General features: G+C 44.8%; 2 protein-coding genes across 4 annotated transcripts; one reads left to right on the top strand and one right to left on the bottom strand.

The window, feature by feature from the left end:
* Positions 1–695: 695 nt before the first annotated feature.
* Positions 696–21,368, top strand: jak2a (Janus kinase 2a). Of its 2 annotated transcripts, none has more exons than XM_063012219.1 (24): positions 696–786; positions 5,232–5,433; positions 7,299–7,422; positions 8,664–8,781; positions 9,562–9,707; positions 9,862–10,153; positions 11,544–11,663; positions 11,758–11,915; positions 12,003–12,114; positions 12,544–12,730; positions 12,842–12,966; positions 13,561–13,695; positions 13,777–13,864; positions 14,941–15,068; positions 15,213–15,351; positions 15,443–15,594; positions 15,700–15,850; positions 16,035–16,168; positions 17,136–17,325; positions 18,147–18,271; positions 18,955–19,127; positions 19,865–19,982; positions 20,101–20,214; positions 20,304–21,368. In XM_063012219.1, the coding sequence occupies exons 2-24, from the start codon at positions 5,250–5,252 to the stop codon at positions 20,409–20,411; spliced, it is 3,321 nt and encodes a 1,106-aa protein (XP_062868289.1). In that variant the 5' UTR covers positions 696–786; positions 5,232–5,249; the 3' UTR covers positions 20,412–21,368. The 2 variants fall into 2 exon arrangements, with proteins under 2 accessions (XP_062868289.1, XP_062868290.1); XM_063012220.1 differs by lacking the exon at positions 696–786 and adding an exon at positions 2,953–3,051.
* A 183-nt stretch (positions 21,369–21,551) lies between these two features.
* Positions 21,552–23,765, bottom strand: rln1 (relaxin 1). Of its 2 annotated transcripts, none has more exons than XM_063011728.1 (2): positions 23,475–23,765; positions 21,552–22,069 (listed from the first exon to the last, which is right to left on the bottom strand). In XM_063011728.1, exons 1-2 carry the CDS (start codon positions 23,644–23,646, stop codon positions 21,723–21,725), a joined length of 519 nt encoding a protein of 172 aa, XP_062867798.1. In that variant the 5' UTR covers positions 23,647–23,765; the 3' UTR covers positions 21,552–21,722. The 2 variants fall into 2 exon arrangements, 1 of the variants encoding a protein (XP_062867798.1); XR_010015016.1 differs by lacking the exon at positions 23,475–23,765 and adding an exon at positions 22,552–22,645 and having other exon boundaries at positions 21,995–22,069.
* Positions 23,766–24,257: the final 492 nt, after the last annotated feature.

Genomic DNA, 24,257 nt, shown 5'->3' with positions numbered 1-24,257 from the left:
GCAGTAAAGCTAGACCTATTTATATGGGCACAGAGGAGTCAAGAGCTATGTATGGTCAATCACAATCACTAATGAGGAATTAAGAGGCCATGCCGCAAAGTAGAATGACATTATAATAGGCCTACTTTGTTCACTACCCCAATAATCAACTAAGTTTGTGTGTTTATTTCTGAATTCAAAAGGTTGTGTCGTACTTTTCAGCCAAAAATATGTAGACACCTGAACAAGAGCTTGTTGGCCATCTTCATTCAAAACTCTAAAAAGAGAAAGCAAGTCAGTTTCACTTTGTGTTTGTTCAACATGGATTAACGTTGTAATGATACAAAAGCATCAGAAACAACAATACATATAAATTCTATGAATTCTAGGTAAATATTTGGAATTATAACACATTTAATTACTGTACATACGGTACTATAGCATTAGCTAGTTGTTTCACCCTAACCCACCCGTTTTCTGAAAACCACGCCCTTAAAAATGTCGCGACCTCTGTTTCCCCCCCCCCCCCCCCCAGCACACTATTGATTGGCCAGTTGTTTTTAGTTCAGCCAATCACAGAGCAGAAGGCGGGATGTGTCGAAATACGGGTGGGAAACAGATAGTTATCTATAACTATGTTATAACTCGCAAACCGAAGCAACGAACCACATTTCAATATTAATTCTACTAAAATTTAGCGGTTTTATTTGCACAAATCGGACTTTATAATCAATTAAAGGAGTCTGAAGGTTTTAAAATATGAAGATTTTCAGGGTGCAGTTATACGTAAACAAGCTCCAACTTCCAGTAAGTAAAGTTACAGTTTATTTACTAGTAAACATTTTATACATGGTTTAAATTATTATTATTACTATTACTAATGGTATTATTATTATTATTATGATTGTTATTATTATTATTATTATTAATATTGTTATAAATATTATTATTAATATTATTATTGTTGTTATTATTTTTATTAATATAAATATTATTGTTATTTTTATAAATATTATTGTTGTTTTATAAATATTATTGGTTTATGTTGTATTATTATAATTATTGTTGTTGGTATAATACACAACATATATATAATACGTTAATACTCATGTAATAATATTTATTACGTTAGTATTTCATCTTATTATTGTTATTATTATTATTATTATTATTATTATTATTATGGATGTTCTTATAAATAAGAGACAAAACAGTTAAAAATAACAATACATTTGTAACAATACAGTAAATTATAACTTTGATGAGTTACTGTAGTTTTACCATCAAAATCAACCAGCCAAGAGGGTTTAACCATTTAAAATCTAATAACAACAACAACAGTAAAAACAATATTAAAAATAATAATAATAAAACTAAATTATCACTGTTGTTATTGTAATTGATATTATATTATGCATTAGTTCTGAATTAGCAATCTAATGATAAAAATGTAAAACAATATATAAACTTGACAAATTTTTATGGGGGGAAATATATACATGAAATATATAGTTTAATATACACATCTGAACCCATTTTTTGGAGTTTGGGGCACATGTGGAGGTTCTGTGATGTTCTGGGTTTGTGTTTATTCTGTAGTGCTGGATGTTTGATGCTGAGAGTGAGATAGAGGAAGTGGGAAGTGGAAATGGGTGGATCAGGGTGTGTGTTAGTGTGTGTGCAATAGTGGGTGTTGGTGGATGTATGTAAAAATACATGTATGTGTGTGTGTTAACTGTGTGCTTGTGTTTGTTAGTCTGTGTGTGTGTGTAAGTATGTGTATGACAGTGTGTGTGTGTGTGTTAGCGTTAGATAAGCCTGCTGAACACGTGCTTCTCTCTGTAGTGGCTCTGATAGCGAGAGCAGTGCGAGTGTGTTTATCAGTGACAGTTTGTGTGTTGTTTATGGTTATAAACATGGTTATTATACTTTTAAATAATTTCACTAACCTCTTCATCCTGGTCAGAGTTGCGGTGGGTCAGGGGTGACGTGGAAACACTGGGCACAAAGAAAAGGAAATGATCATGCACAATACACACGTATATAAACAAAACTGCGTTTAATTTATACACAGAAACTACGTCAGACGACGTGGCGGATTTCTGCAACTGTTCTTTTTCTGTGACTGAATGATTGGAGGCTGAACTTTATTTAATGCGGGTGTTCTTGGCGTTGTAGAACGATCTACAGATGTTATATAACGTCATGGTATGGCCTCCTAACTCTGTGCCTAGTTAAATAGGGTTAGTTTGACTGCACCTGTTAAAAAACACACATACCTGTCACGGTTGGTCTGGATGATCAGGTAAAATCCAAGAACCTCCAAAAAAAACAGGATTATATGGATCGTATACTGTTGACATGTGGGTGACACTGTCCACTGTCGAGTGAGCTTTACATCACCATGAAACTGAAGCTCCCTCCATTGATGGAGTGCAAACTCAGACTGGTTCTCTGAATAGCACCAAAGTTCTAAAAAGCCTGAACGGAACCAGTTCAAGATCCAAGATCCAAGTTTTGGTGGAATAGAGCTACGTATGATGTTATATATGATGTTCTGTGTGATGTTTGTACGCTGTGTTGCTTATAGATGATTGGCTGACTGGAGAATGACATGAATGCAGGTGTACAGGTGTTCCTAATAAAGTGGCCAGCCTGTAGATTTGGGAGGTGTGTGTGTGTGTGTGTGTGTGTGTGTGTGTACGTTCTACTTTTGGCTGAATGTACCTTTAAAGTCGAGCATGTTCACCTACATCCTGTTTGCACACCACACCAACCACAAGATGACCAACTGAACTGCAGCACAGTGTGTGTGTGTGTGTGTGTGTGTGTGTGTGTGTGTGTGTGTGTGTGTGTGAGATTAGTCAAAGGGGCGTGGAAATTTTCGACTTCTTCTTTTAACCCTACAACTGTAGGGAAAACCCCCAAACGTCAACAAACATCATGAGGAATCACACTCGTATTTACATTCCGAAGTTTTAGTTTCTGGTTGTTACCGCTGGTGAACTTACTGGAAGTCACGTGATGCTGCGGAATTCGGGCGTCTGGACGATCCGGACCGACTCTGACCAGGTAACCGAGTGTTTTAGTGGTTTTAGGCTCCATTCCAAACCTGGAGGTTTCAAGTCGGGTTCCGTTTCCTGCTCAGATGTTGAGTTACACGAGTGTAAAGACCCGAGGATAGTCGAGTCTGTACGTTTCACTGAAACCTCTTGGGTCACATGGATTTATTAATTTATTTATATTTTATTTATATTTCATTATTAATGTTTTTCTCTGTTTATTAATGTAACATTCAGACTCATTCAGTCTCGACTCTTGGACATCTTTCTGTTTCGTCCTGTGTTCTAATTTCTCTCGGTTTCTCTCGACTCTCTTCATCGTCCTCCTTCAGTACGTACACTTGGCAGTGCCAGTGGCAGCTCAGCGGTTAAGGTGCTGGACTAGTAACCATAAGGTTGCCGGTTCAAGCCCCAACATCGCCAGGTTGCCCTGTTGGGCCCCTGATCAAGGCCTTTAACACTCAGTTGCTCGAACTGCATTTAAAAGCATCTGCTAAATGCTGCATATAGAATATACAATATAATATAAATATACTCGGGCCAAAAGTATGTGGACACCTGAGCATGTGCTTCCAAAAGATTTTGGAGTGTGTCAAAAAGAAGTGATCTTTAATAATTATGGACCCTCTGTGTGATCTTTCCAGCTAGAACAACGGCCGCTCTTCTGAGAAGCTTCTCACAAGTGTGTCTGTGTGTGGGAATTTGTGCCCATCTAACGTTTGTACGGCTGAATGAGCACTGGTCGAGCACTGGAGCTTTTCTTCACGTCGGAACAGGACAGGTCCTTCCCTAAACTGTTGCTGCAAAGCTGGAAGCATGATAGATCATCTCCTTTATAAAAATTATTTATTACTCCTGTTAGTGTCTGTTGTGGCTGAAACTCATGATTTCTTTAATTAGAAAAGGCGTCCCAATACTTTTGTCCGTATAGTTGAAGAAATGACACCCGTCCCTAAAACTCGGAACGAAAAATGAAGCGTAAAAACAAAAACAACGAAGCTTTGAAGTGTTTGATGTCGTATCTCTGAGCTCGACGCGTCGCTGTACGTGTTGGTGTTTCCTGTACGTGACCTAGATTGGCTCGCTGCCGACTTTCCGTCAACACAACAACCTCACTGAGCACATTTGCTATATAGGCACAAATTCCCACAGTCATGTCACGTCAATCCAGTTTATTCTTGGTCTTCCTTGACAGTAATGTCGCCTTCAGTGTCCTCATGTGGGCGCCTCATCAGATGCCCAGAGTAACCTCACTTGTGGGACCTTTTCTGTTCTGGCCGTCTCGTACGCTCGCTCAGTGGTGATCATCTTCCTCCAGGAGATCGTCAGCCGTTTTCTGATGCGTCTTTCTTCTTCTTTCTTTAGTGTCCAGGTTTCAGGTCTAAAATCTTAGCTTAGTGGTTGAAATACAGGACTAGTGACCAGAAGGTCAGTGGGTCAAACCCCACCACCACCACCTTCAAGTTGCCAACACTGGATCCTTAACTCTCTAAAGCTTACATTATTTTTGCCCCAAAATTCTACATTGCTTTGGATAAAAGCATCTGCTAGATGTTTCCAGTGGAGTGGAGGCTGTTATAGCAGCAAAGAGGTGAATGGGGGGGTCTCTGTATTCATGCCCACAGCTTTAGAGTATCAGGGATCTCGCTTTCTTTCTGGATCTTTCTGTCTCTCCTCGGCTCATGTTGACTCGTACGAGGTGGGACTCGTTTCTCAGAAGTTCCTCTGACGGTCCATCGGTTTCGGGAAGGGCGAACGCAGCTTGTTTCACTTCCTGTTCCTGTTCGCCTACAAACACAGAATCATGTTTTTAACTCGAATTCGGGCTGTAACCAATAACCTTGTGTAACACCTCGGTGTCAGCAGGGCCACGTCCAAAAATATAAAGCGTCCTGTGATCAGCAAGCATTCGCTGATGGAGTTTAAACAGGATTTAGAAATCCCAACAACACTGCTGTACCTGCTTGTACCAGACGTCATTACCGTTATCAGCATTAGTGTCAGTGCAGCTGAGAATGCTCCACCGTCCAATCATCATCTGGTCAGCTTTACTATTGACAAACGTGGTACAGGGAGGTAACACTACAGTCAGTAATTGTATACCCAGAAACGTGGTCCAGTCCAGATAGGTGTTCCTAATAAAGTGCTCGGTGTGTCATGCTCCACTAAACGTCCCCGTGTTTTTCGTAGGATACGGTCTGAACCCGCATGGGCTGGAACACCTCCGTAACCATGGAGAACTCATCAGGTCCTGATCCGTCAAAGCCCGGCGCCGGCGCCGCCCTGCAGGTTCACCTGTACCGCTGCAGCCAGGGCTCGAACACGACGCTCACCTGTCCGCCCGGAGATTACGTGGCTGAGGAGGTGTGCATCAAAGCTGCCAAGGAATGTGGTAAGTGTTCAGGTGTGTGTGTGTGTGTGTGTGTGTGTGGTGATGGTGACGCCTATTCTGCAGGGATCTATTAGATGTGGATCTGATGGTGAGTGTGAGGGTGAGGGATCTATTAGATGTGGATCTGATGGTGAGGGTGAGGGATCTATTAGATGTGGATCTGATGGTGAGTGTGAGGGTGAGGGATCTATTAGATGTGGATCTGATGGTGAGGGTGAGGGATCTATTAGATGTGGATCTGATGGTGCGTGTGAGGGTGAGGGATCTATTAGATGTGGATCTGATGGTGAGGGTGAGGGATCTATTAGATGTGGATCTGATGGTGCGTGTGAGGGTGAGGGATCTATTAGATGTGGATCTGATGGTGAGGGTGAGGGATCTATTAGATGTGGATCTGATGGTGCGTGTGAGGGTGAGGGATCTATTAGATGTGGATCTGATGGTGAGTGTGAGGGTGAGGGATCTATTAGATGTGGATCTGATGGTGCGTGTGAGGGTGAGGGATCTATTAGACGTGGATCTGATGGTGAGTGTGAGGGTGAGGGATCTATTAGATGTGGATCTGATGGTGAGTGTGAGGGTGAGGGATCTATTAGACGTGGATCTGATGGTGAGTGTGAGGGTGAGGGATCTATTAGATGTGGATCTGATGGTGAGGGTGAGGGATCTATTAGACGTGGATCTGATGGTTTGTGTGAGGGTGAGGGATCTATTAGATGTCAGGCTGATGTTAGATGACGGAAGTTCCTCCACCATGACTAAGTTAGTTAATGAAATGTACTGTGTAAACCCTCAGGGTTCGGTGTTAGGCTCGTTCTGGTTTCCAGGTTTGTATAGTGGGAACAGTTCAGTGTTCAGTGCTGTGCTTTACACCGTCAGCGTGTGTGTGTTTCTGAGAAGTCTGAGCAGGCCGTGGTTTACCGTGGTGAAAGAGGAATACGGGGGCCGAGTACCAGGGAACTCTTAAATCCAGACCTCACTGGTTTCGCTGGTTTAGCTTCGTCTTTTCTAAATAAATTCTAAATAAAAGCTCGACTTCCTCGTACATTTCCTGTAAACATCATTTACATTTGTGGTGCGTGGCGGACGCTTTTATCCAAAGAGACTTACAGTTATGATTGAGGGTCAGGGACCTTGACCAGAGGACAAGCTGGTGGTGGTAACCTTCTGATTACTGTACTGGACTAGTACATTAAGCTCTAGGATAGTACATTTTACATTTACAGTATTGAATACTGTGCATACAATACATACTGGACTAGTAATCAGAAGGTCGCCGGTTCAAGTCCCACCAATGGCAGGTTGCCACTGAGCCCTTGATCTTAACCCTCAACTGCTTTAATTGTATGCAGTGATGATTGGTCTGGATGAAGTGCCTGCTAAATGCTGCAAATGTAAATGGTACAATGCAAGCAACTGGGGGTTAAGGGCCTTTTCCAGGGGCCCAACAGTGGCAACTAAGCAGTGGTGGGGCTTGAATCGGTACCCTTCTGATGACTGTATTGGACCGCGGCTCTAGGATAATACATTTTACATTTACAGTATTGAATATAATGCATACAGTGGTGATGAGGGTTGTGGTACTAGACTAGTAATCAGAAGGTTGCCGGTTCAAGCCCCACCAATGCCAGGTTGCCACTGTTGGGCCCCTGAGCCCAACTCTTAACCCTCAATTGCTTAAATTGTATCAGCGTTTGTTGAGCGAGCGACCGGTGCGACACCCTTCTTCCTGTCGCCCGTCACCATTTCCTGTTTACACGTCCACGCCAGCGTTCTCGCCGTGCTCGCGTCTACGTCACCTCTCTGAACCCTGACTGCTGATTGGCTGATGCTGGTGTCTGTCTCTGCTCTTGCTCCGCCCACAGGTATCAGCCCGGTTTACCTGAGTCTGTTCGGTCTGATGAGGGAGGCGGATCGGATGTGGTTTCCGCCCAATCACGTCTTCAAGGTGGACGAGTCCTCCAATGAGAAGCTTCTCTTCAGGATCAGGTAGCCAGAGACAGCTTCTTCTACCCAACCAAAATACCACCTTCTAATACCCAAACCCTCCAGGTACTACCTTCTAGTACCCAAGACCTTCAAGTACCACCTTCTAGTGCCCGAAGCTTCCAAGTCCCACATTCTAGTGCCCAAAATCTTGATGTACCATCTTCTATTACCAAAAGCTTGTAAGTACCACCTTCTAGAACCCAAAACCTCCTGGTACAGACCTTCTAGTACCCAAAGCTTTGAGATATGAACCTTCCAGTACCCAAAAACCTCCAGGTACCACCGTCTAGTACCCAAAGCGTCCAGGTACAGACCACTTCTAGTACCCAAAGATTTCAAGTAGCATCTTCTAGTGCCCAAAGCTTTCTGGTACGGAGCTTCTAGTACCCAAAATCTTTGTTTACCATCTTCTATTACCAAAACCTCCAGGTACAGAGCTTCTAGTACCCAAATCTTCCAAGTACCACCCTCTAGTACCCAACACTTTAAAGTACCCCCTTCTAGTACCCAAAGCTTCCAGTTACAGAGCTTCTAGTACCCAAAACCTCCAAGTACCACATTCTGGTACCCAAAGCTTCCAGGTACGGAGCTTCTAGTTCCTAAAGCTTCCAGGTACCGCCTTCTAGTACCCAAAATCTTGATGTACCATCTTCTATTACCAAAAGCTTCCAAGTATCACCTTCTAGTATCTAAAGCTTATAAGTACGTATCTTCTAAAATCGAAATCCTTCAAGTACCAAAATCTTCCAAGTACGGAGCTTCTGGTACCCAGAGCTTCTAGTCAGTCCCTGACTGTTTGAACAGTCTAAACTCATCACTGACTCACTCACATTACTAGTGTGTTGTGTGTGTGTGTGATTACTGAAACTGATACCTGATCTTTTCACACTTTGATGTTGTGATTGAGAACCAGAGCTTCTCACTGCGTAACGGAAACCCAGGTGAACACGGGTGTGTGCGTGTGTGTGCGCGTGTGTGCGTGTGTGTGCGTGTGTGTGCGTGTGTGTGCGTGAGTGTGCTAAGAGGAAGTTCACAGGTGCGCCCACCACACGAAACTCTCTTTCGTGATTAATGCTAATACACACTTTACAGAGCAAGAGAATGACAGAAATACACCCGACCTCAAAAATACTGAACACGAGTTCTCACAGACACACTCCAAAACCTCGTCACACTTTGTACTCAAATCCAGCAGAATCTGTTTAATACATTTAACTTTGATTTCTCTTCTTGCTTCGCAGGTTTTACTTTACAGGCTGGTACGGGCAGGGCTCGAGTCACGCCCATCGCTACGGCGTCACTAAGAGCTCAGAGGCTCCTGTGTTTGATGATGTCACCATGGCGTACCTGTTCGCTCAGGTCAGTCTCACCTGTTTCAGTAACGTGAAGATGTAAACCTGTCCATTCACCTCCATCACTGAGGCTGACAGGTACAGATACAGAGGCCACGCCTCCTTTACTAGGACTGGCAGGTACAGTTACAGAGGCCACGCCTCCTTCACTAGGACTGGCAGGTACAGTTACAGAGGCCCCGCCTCCTTTACTAGGACTGGCAGGTACAGTTACAGAGGCCACGCCTCCTTCACTAGGACTGGCAGGTACAGTTACAGAGGCCCCGCCTCTTTTACTAAGGCTGACAGACACAGATACATAAGCCACACCTCCTTTACTAGGACTGACATGTATGAATAGAGGCCACACCTCCTTTCCCGAAATTGACAGTTACAGATAGTGAGGCCACGCCTCCTTTACTAGGACTGACAGGTACAGATACAGAGGCCCCGCCTCTTTTACCAAGACTGACAGGTACAGATACAGAGGCCACGCCTCTTTTATCAAGACTGACAGGTACAGATACAGAGGCCACGCCTCTTTTATCAAGACTGACAGGTACAGTTACAGAGGCCACGCCTCCTTTACTAGGACTGACAGGTACAGATACAGAGGCCCCGCCTCTTTTACCAAGACTGACAGGTACAGATACAGAGGCCCCGCCTCTTTTACCAAGACTGACAGGTACAGATACAGAGGCCACGCCTCTTTTACCAAGACTGACAGGTACAGATACAGAGGCCATGCCTCTTTTACCAAGACTGACAGGTCTCTTTGTGTCACTAAATCTGTTTTTTTCTTTCTCAGTGGCGGAGTGATTTCGTGGAGGGTTCGGTGAGTGTCCCGGTTACCCATGATGCTCAGGAGGAATGTCTCGGCCTGGCTGTACTGGACATGATGAGGATCGCTAAAGAGAAAGGAAGCTCGCCCATCGACATTTACCATGACAACAGGTAAAAAACCCTGCCCACTACAGGCCAGAACTCTTTTAACTGAATGGACTCAAATCAGGCGTCCACATACTTTTGGCCATGTAGTGTAATCTATTCTGCTTCTTGCTCATTATTTAAATAATCTTGTTCACACACACTCTCTCTCTCTCTGCAGCTATAAGAACTTCCTCCCCAGAGCGGTCCGCGCTCAGATCCAGCGCTACCACATCGTGACCAGGATGAGGATTCGGTACCGCTTCCGGAAGTTCGTGGAGCACCTCCGCCTCTGCAAGGCGCCCCTCGCCCAGCTCATGCTGAAGTACATCGGCAGCTTAGAGGCGCTGCAGCCGGCCTTCTACACCGAGCGCTTCCACGTGTCCGAGCCCACCATCGGGGCCGTGACCATAGTCGTCACCGGCAACCGCGGCATCCAGTGGGCCAAAGGGAGAGATCCCGGAGACGTACAGGTACACACCGGTCCGAAACACACGTCACAACCGGACCTGCACCCCACTGAGAACATGAGGACTGAGTTCGTCCCAAAAAACCCTCACTCCTCATAATAATCACTGCTAACATGAGTATAACATATAAAATCAGTGACGTCCATTAATAAATTAATAAATTCTGACCCCCAATAAACACCTGTGAGATGAATTAGAATGTCCACCGCAAGGAAGGATTTCTTATCCAGCGATCTGACCTCACAAATGCTTTTATAACTGAAAGAGGCTGTTTTGACATTTTAGAAATGGCAGGTCCGACAGCCTCATGGTCTGGTGTCCATATACTTTTGGCCTTATAGTGTGGAATTAAATATTAGGTGTCTGTCCCCCCGTCTCTCTGTCTTAATTTCTGTCTGTCTCTCTGTGTCCTTTTGTCTAAATCTCCCCGTGTATCTGTCTCACTCTCTCCCTGTATCTGTCTCCATCTCTATCTGTCTCAATCTCCTCTTGTCTCTCTGTCTCAATCTCTGTCTGTCTCTCAGTCCCTGTCTGTCTGTCTGTCTGTCTGTCTAAATCTCCATCTGTTTCTTTTCTCTGTCTCAATCTCCATCTGTCTCTCTGTCTCAATTCCCCCGTCTCTGTCTCAATCTCTGTCTTTTTGTCTCTCAAACTCCCTCTGTTTTAATCTCCCTCTGTCTCTCTCTGTCTCAATCTTCTACTGTCTCTCTCCGTCTCTCTGTCTCAATCTTCTACTGTCTCTCTCTGTCTCAATCTCAATCTTCTACTGTCTCTCTCTGTCTCAATCTCAATCTCATCCTGTCTCTCTCCGTCTCTCTGTCTTAATCTTCTACTGTCTCTCTGTCTCTCTCCGTCTTTCTGTCTCAATCTTCTACTGTTTCTCTCTGTCTCAATCTCCGTCTTTCTGTCTCTCAAACTCCCTCTGTCTTAATCTCCTTTTGTCTCTTGCTGTCTCAATCTCTGTCTGTCTCTCAGTCCCTGTCTGTCTGTCTCAATCTCGCCTGTCTCAATCTCTGTCTTTCTGTCTCTCAAACTCCCTCTGTTTTAATCTCTCCCTGTTTCTTTCTCTCTCAATCTCCCTCTGTCTCTCTCTGTCTCAATCTCAATCTCATCCTGTCTCTCTCCGTCTCTCTGTCTCAATCTTCTACTGTCTCTCTGTCTCTTTTTGTCTTTCTGTCTCAATCTCTCTCCGTCTCTCTCTGTCTCAATCTCCCCGTCTCTCAGTCTCAATCTCCCCGTCTGTCTCTGTCTCAATCTCCCCCGTCTCTCTCTGTCTTAATCTCCCCGTCTCTCTCAGTCTCAATCTCCCCGTCTGTCTCTGTCTCAATCTCCTCCGTCTCTCTCTGTCTCAACCTCCCCGTCTCCCAGTCTCAATCTCTGTCTCCCTCTGTAGGATCTACAGGTGTACTGTGATTTTCCGGATGTGATCGACATCAGCATTAAACAGTCCGGTAAAGACGGATCAGTGGAGAGTCGCATCGTTACTATTAACAGACAGGACAGCCAGACACTGGTAACACACACACACACACACACACATTATTTTCCCTTTGTTTTTAAGTGAATCCACCTTCCTCAGCTGCGTGTCTGTGTCTGGATTATTTCAGGAGTTGGAGTTTTGCTCCCTGTCGGAGGCGCTGTCCTTCGTTTCTCTGATCGACGGCTACTACAGGCTAACCACCGACGCTCATCACTACCTGTGTAAGGAGGTGGTGCCCCCTAGACTCCTGGAGGCCATTCAGTGTAGCTGCCACGGCCCCGTGTTGTGAGTTAGCGTTCCGCGCTCCCTTAACCCTCACGTAACGTTGTGTATGGACTTAATTCCAAACTGACCATATGTATGTGGAATTAGGATGGAGTTTGCTGTCAGCCGCCTACGCCGCTGCGATAACGCCAAGGGCATGTACATCCTGCACTGCAGCTCCAAAGACTACGACAAGTACTTCCTGTCCTTCGTGGTTGGGGTGAGTGAATGCGGACATCCAAAAATAAACAATGTCATATTAAATGACACACACACACATCGGTTTCGTATAAGGCCAAAAGTATGTGGACACCCCACCATACAGGTTCCTAAAGACCTGGGTTGACCAGGTTCAGTATTGGCACAAGACCTCACAAATACTATTTAGACTGAATGGGCACAAATTCCAACAGACACACTTCATAATCTTGTAGAAAGCCTTCCCAGAGAAGTGGAGGCTGTTATAGCATCAATAGGGGTGTTGCCACTGTCGGGCCCCTGAACAAGGCTCCTAATGCTTAGTTCCACTGTCTTTGAATAAAAGCGTCTGCAAAATGCCACTGTTTTAGCTTATATTCAGGTGTCCAGATACTTTTGGATATATGTTGTATTTATAAAATGTCTTGTGTGTGTGTGTGTGTGTGCGCAGTACGATGGTGCGTACGAGTACAGGCACTGTCAGATAGTGCGCAACCCGGCCGGCGAGTTCGTCCTGAGTGGAGCCAAGTGTGTGTTCAGCAGTCTGAGCGAACTGCTGCACCGCTACCAGAAGGAGGCGCTGCGCTCTGAGGAACACATATTCCAGTTAACCAAGTGCTGCCCCCCCAGGAACAAAGGTTGGTACAACACCTTTACCTGTGAAGACACAGCAACAAATTCAGGATTAGCTGGGGTGTCCACATACTTTTGGCCATATAACTGAGGTGACTCTCTCGCTCTCTGTGTAGATAAGTCGAACCTGCTGATCTGCAGGAGCGGTGAGGGTTCCGATGCACCCTTCTCTCCGTCACTCTTCAGACACAACATCAGTCAGATGGTCTTCCACAAGATACACAGAGAGGACCTGCAAATCGTACGTCTACACACACACACACACACACTTAGAGCAATGTTGTACCTCACACAGACACAGAGAGAACATGCAAATTCCACACAGAATGGACCCAGACCGCTCCACCTTGGATTCGAACCCATGACCCTCTTGCTGTTTCACCTAATTCACAATACAAAAATTATTATTCAAAAAATGTTGATATCTGGCGCTTGGATGGCATTTCATGTGCCACGCCGAGTCTCAGCTGTGCCACCAGCCTGGCCGGGCACCCGGCACACACAGTCGGACGTGTCTGACCGCAGTAGGAAAGGCCTGATGGGTTTCCTGTGCCTTGCCTGCTGGCCGGTCGAGGTGCCGGGCATGAGTGGTGGAAGAATACAGAGAAAGAAAACAGTGTGGTCCTCTGTACGTATGAATCCGCCGATCCGCTGCTGACTGGTGTTAAGAAGCGGCAGTCGTGCTAGTCAGTGGCCGCTGTGGTCTGCGTGGGTGTTGTGCAGCCATGTGCAAATTAAATCACAGCAGACAAACGACGCGGCTTCTAAACAATAAATAAACGTCTGAAGGCAGTCGGAACATGTGGTGTGATTTGTGTACGTGGTGTGTTGTTAGACGGAGAGTCTGGGACAGGGAACGTTCACTCAGGTGTTCCGTGGGACGCGGAGGGAGCTGGGGGATTACGGAGAGGTCCACGAAATGGACGTGGTGATGAAGGTGCTGGATAAGAGTCACCGCAACTACACCGAGGTAAAAAAATGGCCGTGCGCGACTGTTTCCCTTTAAATCAGAAGAACAAGAATCGATTCGTTTTCTTTCTTTCTCCTCTAGTCGTTCTTCGAAGCAGCGAGTATGATGAGCCAGCTTTCCCATAAGCACTTGCTGCTGAACTACGGGATCTGCGTGTGTACCGAGGAGCGTGAGTATCAACACGCACATTTCGGAACATGACCGTGAGAACTCACTTGCTGGTTTCACACTAAACTCAGATAACCAGTTCTTTATCAAGATTGCTTTGTACTGAAGCAGGACATGGCATTCCCCAAACTGTTCACACAGAGCTGAAAGCGCAAATGCTGTAGGATAATTATTTTCCATTACTGGAACTAAAGGGCCGAAGGAATCCATAATAAGATACCTCCACCACATTTTACAGCTGATACTGTGATGTTTTTACTGTCCCAGAGTCCAACAGTGGAGTGCTTTAGACCAGTGCTTCCCAACCTTTTTTGCTCCACAGACCGGTAATATTTAAAATATAATTTCACGGACCGGCGGGGGTGGAGGGACTTAAAATAGAATAACTATACTACTCACAAATTAGCTTTTTTTCGCTGCAACGAGACGCTGCTTCCACCTGGGGGTGATATGAGATGATAAACACCCATGTGTTGGAAATAAAAGCAGTGTTTTCATGGCTGATGTACTGTCTCTATTTATTGTTTCTGTGCGGCCCGGTAATAAATGATCCACGGGCCGGTACCGGTCCGGTGGTTGGGGACCTCTGCGTTCAGACACTCGAGCCAACACTCGGCTTTGCGAATGCTGAGCTGTTCTTACTCCTAGATAGTTAGATGGATAGATACTTTATTGATCCCGAAGGAAATTAGAGTCCCAGTAGAATTGTACATCAAATCAAATCAAATACACACTATAAAGAAAAAAATTACAACAATATCACGTACGTTTGACGTCTGCCCACCACTCAGCCAGTGAGTCACGGGGTGACGTCCAACCGTCCCTCCCACAGACACGATCACCTGTGCCTACTGGACGCCCAGCCGGGTCTGTAGAACAGCCGAGATTCGAACCCGGCTCTCAGTGACGGTGTGCTAGAGCTTTAGTGTAAATCCACTAATTAGTGTCCACATACTTTTGACCATGTGGTGTAATCCAGAAAATCAGTGCATTCTGTTATTGATCACATGATCAGAAGGTAAATGTGATGTAACTGTTAGTTCCTGTAATCTGATTGGTTGGCGTGCTGTGGTTTAGACATCATGGTGCAGGAGTTCGTGCGCTTCGGATCGCTGGACACGTACCTGAAGAGGAACCGGAACTCCGTCAACATCACCTGGAAGCTGGAGGTGGCCAAGCAGCTGGCGTGGGCCATGCACTACCTGGTGTGTGTGTGTGTGTGTGTGTGTGTGTGACAGAAGTGGTGATTAATAAGAATACAATAATTTATGTCTTGCATTTGAGATCCTACAGTGTTAATTAAACAGTGTGTGTGTGTGTGTGTGTGTGTGTGTGTGTGGCCATTACAGGAGGATAAGAACCTGACCCATGGGAACGTTTGTGCTAAGAATGTTCTGCTAGTGAGAGAGGAGGACCGAAAAACTCTCACCCCACCCTTCATCAAACTCAGCGACCCGGGCATCAGCGTCTCCGTACAGTCCAGAGAGAGTGAGACACACACACACACACACACACACACCGTTCTCCAGATCTTTACCTGTATCTCACCTGTGTGTGTGTGTGTGTGTGTGTGTGGTAGTTCTGATCGAGCACATCCCCTGGGTTCCTCCGGAGTGTGTTGAGGACCAGAAGAACCTGAGCATTGCTACCGATAAGTGGAGTTTCGGAACAACACTGTGGGAAATTTACGCCAGCGGAGAGAGACCACTCAGTTCCTACGATTCCTCCAAGGTAACACACACACACACACACACACACAAACACACCCTCCCTCAGACACAGCCAGTTGATGCTCATCTTTACACTCTGTGTGTGTGTGTGTGTGTGTGTGTGTAGAAGCTGCTGTTCTATGAAGACAGGCACCAGCTTCCTGCACCCAAATGGACCGAACTGACCAACCTGATCAACAGCTGTATGGATTATGAACCGTTACACCGTCCATCCTTCAGATCTGTCATCAGAGACCTGAACAGCCTCTACACCCCCGGTAACACAACACTACACACAGCAATACACAACAATACACAACACTACACACAGCAATACACAGCAATACACAACACTACACACAGCAATACACAACAATACACTTCACAATCCTACACAATACACAACACTACACAACACTACGCATACACATAACCACTGTATCTCTCTCTCTCTCTGTCCAGATTACGAGCTGTTGGTGGAGCATGATGTTCTCCCGGTGAGAACTCGTGGGTTTGCTGTATCTGGAGCTCTCGACAGTCAGGAACCGACACAGTTTGAGGCTCGACATCTGATCTTCCTACAGCAGCTCGGAAAGGTAAAGTACACCAAACAGCTGGAACAGCTGCAGGAGGAGAACCTCACAGTGGAGGAGAACCATCAGTCTGTAGAACTTCAGAGTGGAGGAGAACCATCAGTCTGTAGAACTTCAGAGTGGAGGAGAACCATCAGTCTGTAGAACCTTACAGTAGAGGAGAACCACCAGTCTGTAGAACCTCACAGTGGAAGAGAACCATCAGTCTGTAGAACCTCAGAGTGGAGGAGAACCATCAGTCTGTAGAACCTCACAGTGTAGGAGAACCATCAGTCTGTAGAACCTCAGAGTGGAGGAGAACCATCAGTCTGTAGAACCTCACAGTGGAGGAGAACCATCAGTCTGTAGAACCTCACAGTGGAAGAGAACCTTCAGTCTGTAGAACTTCAGAGTGGAGGAGAACCATCAGTCTGTAGAACCTCACAGTGGAGGAGAACCTTCAGTCTGTAGAACTTCAGAGTGGAGGAGAACCATCAGTCTGTAGAACCTCACAGTGGAGGAGAACCATCAGTCTGTAGAACCTCAGAGTGGAGGAGAACCATCAGTCTGTAGAACCTCACAGTGGAAGAGAACCTTCAGTCTGTAGAACTTCAGAGTGGAGGAGAACCATCAGTCTGTAGAAACTTACAGTGGAGGAGAACCATCAGTCTGTAGAACCTCAGAGTGGAGGAGAACCATCAGTCTGTAGAACCTCACAGTAGAGGAGAACCATCAGTCTGTAGAACCTCACAGTGGAAGAGAACCTTCAGTCTGTAGAACTTCAGAGTAGAGGAGAACCATCAGTCTGTAGAACCTCACAGTGGAAGAGAACCTTCAGTCTGTAGAACTTCAGAGTGGAGGAGAACCATCAGTCTGTAGAACCTCAGAGTGGAGGAGAGCCATCAGTCTGTAGAACCTCACAGTGGAGGAGAACCACCAGTCTGTAGAACCTCACGCTGAGCTATGTCCTCTCTCTGTTTGTTCTGTGTAGGGGAATTTCGGCAGCGTGGAGAAGTGCCGGTACGACCCGTTACAGGACAACACGGGCGAGGTGGTGGCGGTGAAGAAGCTCCAGCACAGCACGGCCGAACATCTACGAGACTTCGAGCGTGAGATCGAGATCCTCAAATCACTTCAACACGAGAACATCGTCAAGTACAAAGGAGTGTGTTACACCGCAGGTGAGCTGTCCCTCTGTCCTTCTGTCCCTCTGACCGCGCCCTGGACCCCTTCTTTTCACCAGCCAGCCACAGATAAAGCAGTAACATGCAGGGAGGAACATGCTACACTGACGTATTGTTCCACCGCTCACGCAGGCGCTTTGAACAGACAGCAGGTGTCGCTGTTTATCAGCCAAAATATTAGGAACACCCTCCACCCTAATATATCTCTACCCCACTGAGACGTCTGAAGAATCCCTGTGGTAGCCGTACCAACACGTTTCCAGTATGACCAGGCCTTGGTGCATCTTTTCCATGGGTAAACTATCCACACATGACCAAATGTGGTATGAGTGGTGGAGGAATACAGAGAGTACAGCGTGTCTCTCCAGATGTGTTAAAGCTCTGTGTAAGAATCCGCTTCTGTCCGGTGTAACAGAGCGACCATCGGGATCATGTCTGTCAGGGGAGTCGTGTGCTCGTCTGTGGGCTGTTAGGTCTGATCATATATTTGATCGTACACTATATGGCCAAAAGTATTTGGACGCCTAACCATGAGCCTGTCGGACGTCCAGTTTCAAAAGCGACCTCTATGTGATCTGAGAAGGCTTCTCACAAGACTTTGAAGTATGTCTGTGGGAATTTGTGCTCATTCAGCCCTGATTCGGCACTGATGCTGATGTTCCGGTTCATCCCAGAGCTGTTCAACACGTAAATCCAGTAATTAGAAGAAGCGTCCCAATACTTCTGTCCACTTTTGTATGAACAGCAGTGATAAATCCTAACCTTGGATCTTTTCTGTTGGTTCTCTCTCCTCTCGTCTCCTCTCGTCTCGTCTCCAGGTCGTAAGAACCTGCGCTTGATCATGGAGTACCTGCCGTTCGGGAGTCTGAGGGAATATCTGGCCAAGAACAAGGAACGATTCGACCACAAGAAGCTGCTGCACTACGCCTCCCAGATCTGCAAGGTACGAACACGCTGGGAATCTGTGCCCATTTAGTTGAAAAGGGGGACGAGAAGGTCTGGTTCCTCCACACCAGACTCTTCATGGACCTTGCTTTGTTTACAGAGGCTCGTCTGGTCTATTTAATTTCACACTGGACAACAATGCAACAATGCATCTTACCCTCTCTGCTCTGCTCTGCTCTGTACAATCTGGTCCCACTGTGGTTTACAAGACGGAACATAAAGCCGCCACAAGGGGGCGTTTGCGTACAGGTTTATTTAATTATTATTATTTTTCTCTGCAATCCTTTTTTTAAGCCTCGAGACCTCCTGCCTTAGACATAGCTGATAGTACCTCTCAGATCCGAACCCGGGGTATCCGTATCAGTGGTGTCGGGCTAGAGTGCAAGCCCGCTGTGCCACCCGGGCACCTGACATGTCTTATTCTGAGAGTCAGTCAAGGTTCCAGTTCACGAATACAATCTGACAGTGTGTGTGTGTTACACTTATGGATGAACACAGGGGGCACCAGATGAAGGCGTTCACGTTTATTTGTACTTTTCTGGTCTGGTAAGATCTGCCAGTCGAGCAGTAGTACCGGAAGGTTCCGTTCCATCTGATGGGATCTTCTGTGGGATGGTGTTTGATGACGAGGATACTCTGGTATCGCGGCTGATCTTAAACCCCCGCTGTGTTGTTTTTTAGGGAATGGACTACCTGGGTTTGAAGCGCTACGTGCACAGAGATTTGGCGACGCGGAACATCCTAGTGGAGAGCGAATCACGTGTGAAGATCGGAGATTTCGGCCTGACCAAGGTTCTGCCCCAGGATAAAGAATATTACACGGTGAAGGAGCCGGGAGAGAGTCCCATATTCTGGTGAGAAATCATACCAGCATGAGATACGGCCAAAAGTATTTGGACACGCGACCATGAGCTTGTATTAAAACAGAGAGACCTCTGTGTGATCATTTCAGCTACTTTCAGCTCCTCACAAGACTTTGTGTGTCTGTGTATGGGAATTTGTGCCCATTTAGTCAGTATACAAGACAACAGCGTTTGTCTTCGTCTGTGTGGCTGGGCGCTTATTGATCAGTTGATGTTCCGGTTCATCCCAGAGCTGTATATTATAGAGCTTGAGTCATGATGGAAACAAAAAAGGTCCTTCCCTAAACTGTTACTGCAAAGTCGGAAGCAAATCATTTCATTTATATGATTGATTTATTACACCTGTTAGCAACTCTTGGCTTAAACATATAAATTCAGTCATTAGAAGGGGTGTCCCAATACTTTTGTCCATAAAGTTGCACTATGTAGCCAAAAGAATGTGGACACCCCACCCCTACTACCCCTAATTGGGGTGAATTGGAATGTCCGTTGCGAGCCAGGTCGTCTCATTCGACATCAGTGCCTGGTCTCAAAAATGCTTGCTCGTATTAAGGCACAAATTCCCACAGACACACTTAAATTAAATTGAGTGCTTATGGTTTTGAAATGGGATGTGCAGCAGGCTGATGGTCAGGTGTCCACATACTTTTGGCACTATAGGGGATGATGATGTGTGGAGATGTTTGTGATGATGATGGTGTGTGTGTGTGTGTGTGTGTGTGATGAAGGTACGCACCCGAGTCTCTGATGGAGAGCAAGTTTTCGGTAGCCTCGGACGTTTGGAGTTTTGGAGTGGTCCTGTATGAACTTTTCACCCTCAGCGATAAGAACTCCAGCCCCCCTGCTGTGAGTACAAAGTTTTACAGTGTTGTGAAAAAGTATTTGCACCCCTGTGTGTTCCAGAGTTCCTCCTATTTAGTGTCGAGAAGTGTTCCAGAGTCTCTCTCTCTCTGTGTGTTATCAGGTGTTTATGGAGAAGATGGGGATTGATAAACAGGGGCAGATGATCGTTTATCACCTGATTGATCTACTCAAACACAACTACAGACTTCCTGCCCCTCAGAGCTGCCCTCCCGAGGTACACACACACACACACACACACACACACGAATGAATAAATGAATGAATGACAGTAGGATGATTTAAATTCTCTCCTCTCTGGTTCAGGTTCACTCTCTAATGAAGGAGTGTTGGGCATCAGAGCCGACTCAGCGCCCCTCGTTCAAATCTTTGGGGCGCACTGTGGACGCCATCAGAGAAAGTAAAGAGACCTGAGCGCCCCCTAAATCACTCACTAGAGGGCATCGCCGCTGTACCCACTGGAGGGCATCACCGCTGTACCCACCTACTGAGAGAGTGGCTCAGGAAGGACGTTAGGATTCAATCCAGATTCTCATTAGGACACGAACCCAGACGTATCACATCAACCCAGAATGGTGTAAAGAACAGTACTGGTCTCCTGAGCATCTGAAATGCATTAATACACGGCGAGTAACAGGACTAACACAGGCGGCTGGGTCGGACCTCCGTGTGGCTCAGGGGCCCCTGGATGAGAGGCCCTGGATTAGACCATGTGTGTGAATCTGAATCATCAGAACGCAGAGTGTTTATTAATGTTTATAAAGCTGAATAACGCTCGTCCTGTGTTCATACTTTTATTTATAAATGTTTAGACGTTTTTTTTTTACTTTTATCTTTTACAAATACAAAAGTATTTGGACACTTGACCATGAGCTTGTTGGACATCCAAAGGTGACAGTATTTGTATGGCCGGGCACTGATTGATCAGTTGGTGTTCCGGTTCATCCCAGAGCTGTTGAGTGGGGCTGAGCTTAGGATTCTTCATGTCTTAGGGCCTTCCCTAAACTGTTGCTGCAAATCCAGAAGCATGGGATCATTGATATATTACACTTTGTGTTGTGGCTGAAATACATTAATTTGATCATTACAAGGTCAATACTTGTCTGTATGTATGTCTGTATAGTACAAATATCTATTTTTTATTGCAGAGTTCAAATATTCCTCCCTGACATCCAAGCGTCCAAGAGACCACTGTTCCATGTACTTTAATAATAAAAGAGTTCATTTGGTTGCTTTTGGGAGCTGAAGTTGCTTAGAAAAGGGCCTCAGATTACTTTCCTGAACTGTAAATGTGTACGATCTTTAAGAATTTTTAATAATGTCTTATTCTAATGCGTGTGGTGCACATTTCAAATAAAAAGTTTAACAATCCTGCAGTCAGCTGTCCACATACTTTTGATCATATAGCATAAACATATTTCTAGTGTATGTAAACTTTTGAGCTGTAAAAGTGAATAAACAGCAGCTGCGTAACAACACATCAGCTGAGCGGTTGTGACATCATAACATCTCGTCTGCAGTTGGTTTATAAAGCATTCACGCATCACAAATGTGCATATTTCACAATAACGTTTATTTATTAGTTATTCTGTGTTTTTACACACACACACGTTCACAAAATACAATATTTACAGATCAGCTCAGCGATGTGGTGCCGTCCTTCCCTCTGAAATGTGTAAAAAGTCCCAGACTGCACCCCCATCCCCGCCACGACGCCACCGTTCCTCAGCAGAGGCGCCCGATGTCGTTTTTGGTGCAGCCCTGATTGCAGCACACTCCGGCCAGGCCGTGCGAGAAGCTGCGCCTCCTGCGGTCCTGATCTAAACTCCTCGATCGATCGAGCCCCGGTGACCAGGAGGAGAAGGTCGAGCCCGTCCGGCTTCTCTGTGCTTTCTCGTGTGGACTGAACTCGTCTTTGGGGTTGGTCTGCTCCCCCATGACCTGCAGAAGGTCGCTCAGAGAGAAGGTGGAGGAGGATGATTGTTCAGATGGTGCCGCTCTGTTGGGTCGTAACCAGCCGGGATTGTCGTCGCTGTCCCACGAGCTCTGATAGGAAACCGGCAGGTTTGGGTCTAAGAAATAAAGAAAGAGGTGTGTAAGATATATCGTCAATTAGATTCGCCAGAGCAAATATATAAGGTTAGGGTTGGAGCTGGGATTTAGAATTGGGGATAGGGTTGGGGTAAAAATTGGGATTAGGGCTGGGGTTAGGGTTGGGGTTAACGTTGGGGTTGAAGTGTGGGTCAGGGTTTAGGTTTTGGGTTGCAAAGCTCACAGGTGTAGCTGTTGTTTATGTTGTACATTAATTCAGTAAATAAAAACGTAATTAAATGGTTTTATTATTTAATTGTATTAACTGATTAAATCATCTTAAATATAATAATAAAAAAAATCACTGGCTGATTTAAATGTTTGGATCTTTCAGCACGTAAACAATTAATTTAAAAAGAAATAAAACTACGACTAAAACACAATATTACCTCGACAAAGAGAATCAAATCTGCTCATTTATAATAAATTACTCATATTTTACATATTTTAAAAATAAACAAACCGTCCACAAATTCATCTGCAGTTCTTGTGTTCTAGTCTGAAAGATGATAAACGTTCAAGTTCATAAAGCGGCCGAGTTACTGAGACTCTTCACCACCAACCTGAAACTCAAACATGTAACCTAATACAGATTTTATTATTTATTTCATTTTATATGACACTGAACATTTTCCTGTGAAGGTTTTGGAATATTTTTATCATTTATTTTGTTCGGAGGATGAAAACGTCAGACTGTGATTCTATGATGTAAAAATGTTCCCTGCTGTCACGACTGTGTTCTAATAACAGAACCCAAAATCATCTGCACTGCTTTAACATGTAAACATTTTATTAAATCTCTAATGCACAGAACTGCAGCTATAAACATTAATGCAGTAATCAGGTTTACACACCTCAGTCCACGTAAACAAACTCCTGCAGATTTAAATGCACAATTTTTGTTTTTTTATTGAATTTACCATATTTAAAGAAATATAATTTATTATTCAAGACATGAACATTTCATTTTTAATTTAGTAATTTTAGTTTGACTTTAACTATAAAAGTGTGTAATTGCTCTTTTATATATTATTTTTATTATTATTCAGTGATTAGACTGATAATTTTAAGATATTTTTTAGAAGTAAACAAGAATCAGTTCTGAGATGTACTTGTATTTTTAAAGAAATGTTGTGATTAGATAAATTCTATAGTTACAGAATGTATTTATTTACTAGTTTGAATTTTTATAAATATTAAATTCTCAGATTTTTGTGAATCTGTAACATCACTGCAGTATTTAACCCTGTTTAATCGTTTAAAATTTTAGATTTCTTTGGACATTTTGGCTAAAATTTCAGTTTCTAAAGGATTTGTAGTAGTTTTAGTTACAGTTATAATGATCTTGGTGTGTGTGTGTGTGTGTGTGATAGTAACTCTACTCACTGTTGGGTGGGACAGGGTGGACGGAGCGTCTCCAGCGTGACCCCCCGCAGGTAAAGATGACGGCCCGGATGAACTCTCTGCCGCACAGCTTCACCCCGTAGTCCCTCTGCTCAGAGGCGCACACGCACACACTCACTCCACACAGCAGCACCGGGATCAACAGGCGTGACATGGTGCTTCAGTTCCACCAGGTACACACACTCACTCACTCATTCACACACTCACTCACTACTGCTGCTTTATACCCTGCAGAGAGTGACGTGGTTCAGGAGCAGAGACCTCCTACTGCCTCCATACACACACACACACACACACACACACACACACACACACACACACACACACACACACACACACACACACACACACACACACACACACACACTTCAACCCATATCAGGGGTGATATGTCATCAACCTCGGGTCACTCAAACACCTTGAAGAACACCAGCAGAGCTTCATAACTCCATATTGGGATACACTCGTCACAGAAATTAAAGAATTAAAGCAGAAGGAAAAACTTTAAAACATTTAAAATAATTAATTATAATCAACCACTGAATAAAATTCTAATCGGATTCATGAAATAAAAAAAAAAACTTGAATTGTGATGCTTTTTTTTTTTTATTAGTAATAACAATTATTATTTTTACTTTTGTTGTTACTTGAATTATTGTTAAAACCATTATTATTATTTATGTAATTATTATCATTGTAGTTATTATTATTACTGTTGTTATATTAATCATTATTATTATAACCATTGTTATTATTTATATTATT

This window comes from Trichomycterus rosablanca, chromosome 16, assembly GCF_030014385.1.
Source record: "Trichomycterus rosablanca isolate fTriRos1 chromosome 16, fTriRos1.hap1, whole genome shotgun sequence".
NCBI classification, from domain to species: domain Eukaryota; kingdom Metazoa; phylum Chordata; class Actinopteri; order Siluriformes; family Trichomycteridae; genus Trichomycterus; species Trichomycterus rosablanca.
This window is presented reverse-complemented; position numbering and strand designations above follow the sequence as displayed.

Bases quoted from the DNA above. Each gene is read 5' to 3' on its own strand.
- jak2a (XM_063012219.1), top strand. From the start codon at position 5,250: ATGGGCTGGAACACCTCCGTAACCATGGAGAACTCATCAGGTCCTGAT. The intron at 8,782-9,561 runs GTCAGTCTCACC...TTTCTTTCTCAG, and splicing joins TGGCGTACCTGTTCGCTCAG to TGGCGGAGTGATTTCGTGGA. The intron at 15,851-16,034 runs GTAACACAACAC...CTCTCTGTCCAG, and splicing joins GAACAGCCTCTACACCCCCG to ATTACGAGCTGTTGGTGGAG.
- rln1 (XM_063011728.1), bottom strand. From the start codon at position 23,646: ATGTCACGCCTGTTGATCCCGGTGCTGCTGTGTGGAGTGAGTGTGTGC. The intron at 22,070-23,474 runs GTGAGTAGAGTT...TTTATTTCTTAG, and splicing joins CCACCCTGTCCCACCCAACA to ACCCAAACCTGCCGGTTTCC.